This window comes from Aureococcus anophagefferens (genome assembly GCF_000186865.1).
Source record: "Aureococcus anophagefferens unplaced genomic scaffold AURANscaffold_468, whole genome shotgun sequence".
Classification (NCBI taxonomy): Eukaryota; class Pelagophyceae; order Pelagomonadales; family Pelagomonadaceae; genus Aureococcus; species Aureococcus anophagefferens.
The window spans coordinates 5,716-7,077 of NW_008705937.1; the positions used below are offsets into that span (position 1 = coordinate 5,716).

General features: G+C 74.9%; 1 protein-coding gene across 1 annotated transcript; it reads right to left on the reverse strand.

Annotated features, from left to right (window-relative positions):
- Positions 1–18: 18 nt before the first annotated feature.
- Positions 19–1,093, reverse strand: AURANDRAFT_68845 (hypothetical protein; the record flags this gene model as incomplete). Its single annotated transcript, XM_009044577.1, has 2 exons — positions 19–509; positions 709–1,093. Coding segments are annotated over 2 exons (876 nt in total), but the record flags the coding sequence as incomplete, so codon positions are not given.
- Positions 1,094–1,362: the final 269 nt, after the last annotated feature.

Genomic DNA, 1,362 nt, shown 5'->3' on the forward strand with positions numbered 1-1,362 from the left:
CGCCGCGGCGGCCGCGACGGCCGCGGCCGCCGCGAAGAGCGCGTCGCTGCAGAGCGCGGACGCCGCCGCGCCGCTCCGCGCGGCCGCGGCCGTCGCGCCGCGGCGCACGCCCCGGTGCGCGAGGAGCACCTCGGCCCTGGCCGCGCCGCGCCACCAGGCGACGGCGAGGCTCGACGGCGCGGCCCCCGCGCGCGCGGCCGCGCGGTCCGCGCCCGCGGCCGCGAGGGCGACCCGCGGCGGCGCCGCGCCGAGCGCGCCGCAGCGCCGGAACGACCGCGCGAGCGCCGCCTCGAGGCTCGCGTCGGCCGCGCGCGGCTGCCGCGCGACGACGACGGCCGCGAGCACGAGCGGTTCCGGGAAGACGTGCTTGAGCACGCTCCCCTGGAGCCCCCGGGCGCTCCAGCGGCAGAGCTTGTCGGAGCAGGAGAGGCTCGACGACCGCCTGTCCGGCGCCGTGTCGGACCGGCCGCACTTGAGCCGCGTCGCGCCGAGAAGCTGGTCGTCCTCGCCTGCGCGGAACTCAAATCTTCGACCCGACTTCAATGTGCGCGTATGCGACCGTTTCGACGCGAGGCTTTCTGCCGTGCTTCCGGAACTCGACGAGAGCAATCGATTCGTCCAAAAATCAGCCGAATCGACTTCGATGTGACGGAGCTCGAGAGTTCTGAAGTTTGGTGGGGACGTCCCGAACCGGCGGTTCATTTCCACGCAGGTCCTCGCGGCGCCAGTCGCCGAGCTTCGCGCCCGTGAAGGCCACGGCGCCGTCGTCGAGGGCGAAGATGGCGCAGTCGCCGCAGGGCGGCGCGGTCACGTAGAGCCAGAGGTCCTCGGCCAGGAGGCGCGCGTGGAGCGCCGGGTCGTCGCACAACGCTTTCCGCAGCGCGCGCACGGCGAGCACCTCCGCGTGGCCGTCGCGCACGAGCGCCGGCGACGCCGGCCCGCCGACGCACTTGCAGCCCGACGCGACGCTCAGCACCTCGACGTCGTCGCCCGCGACGGCCGCGACGCCGGCGACGACGGTCCAGCAGCCGCCGTCTTTTATCCTCAGGCGCGCGTACGCCTCGAGGACCGCGGCCGCGACGCGCTCCTCCATCAGTGCTCCTTGCGGAGGCGTTGCAGCTCCCGCTTCGCCGCGCGCGCCTGCACGAGCGCGACGATGGCCACCGTCAGGCCCGCGGCGCCGAGCAGCACGCCGACGACGCCGACGGCGAGGCCGGCGATGGCGAGGCCGCGGGTCGTCGCGTCGACGATCGGGGGCGCGGCACGCATGCAACGGGGGGCTTCGAACGCGTTGCACGAGCGCCTCGACTGGGCTCTAGTGTAGCTGCCGGCACCCATAAGGGCTCTGCGGACTTCAGACCA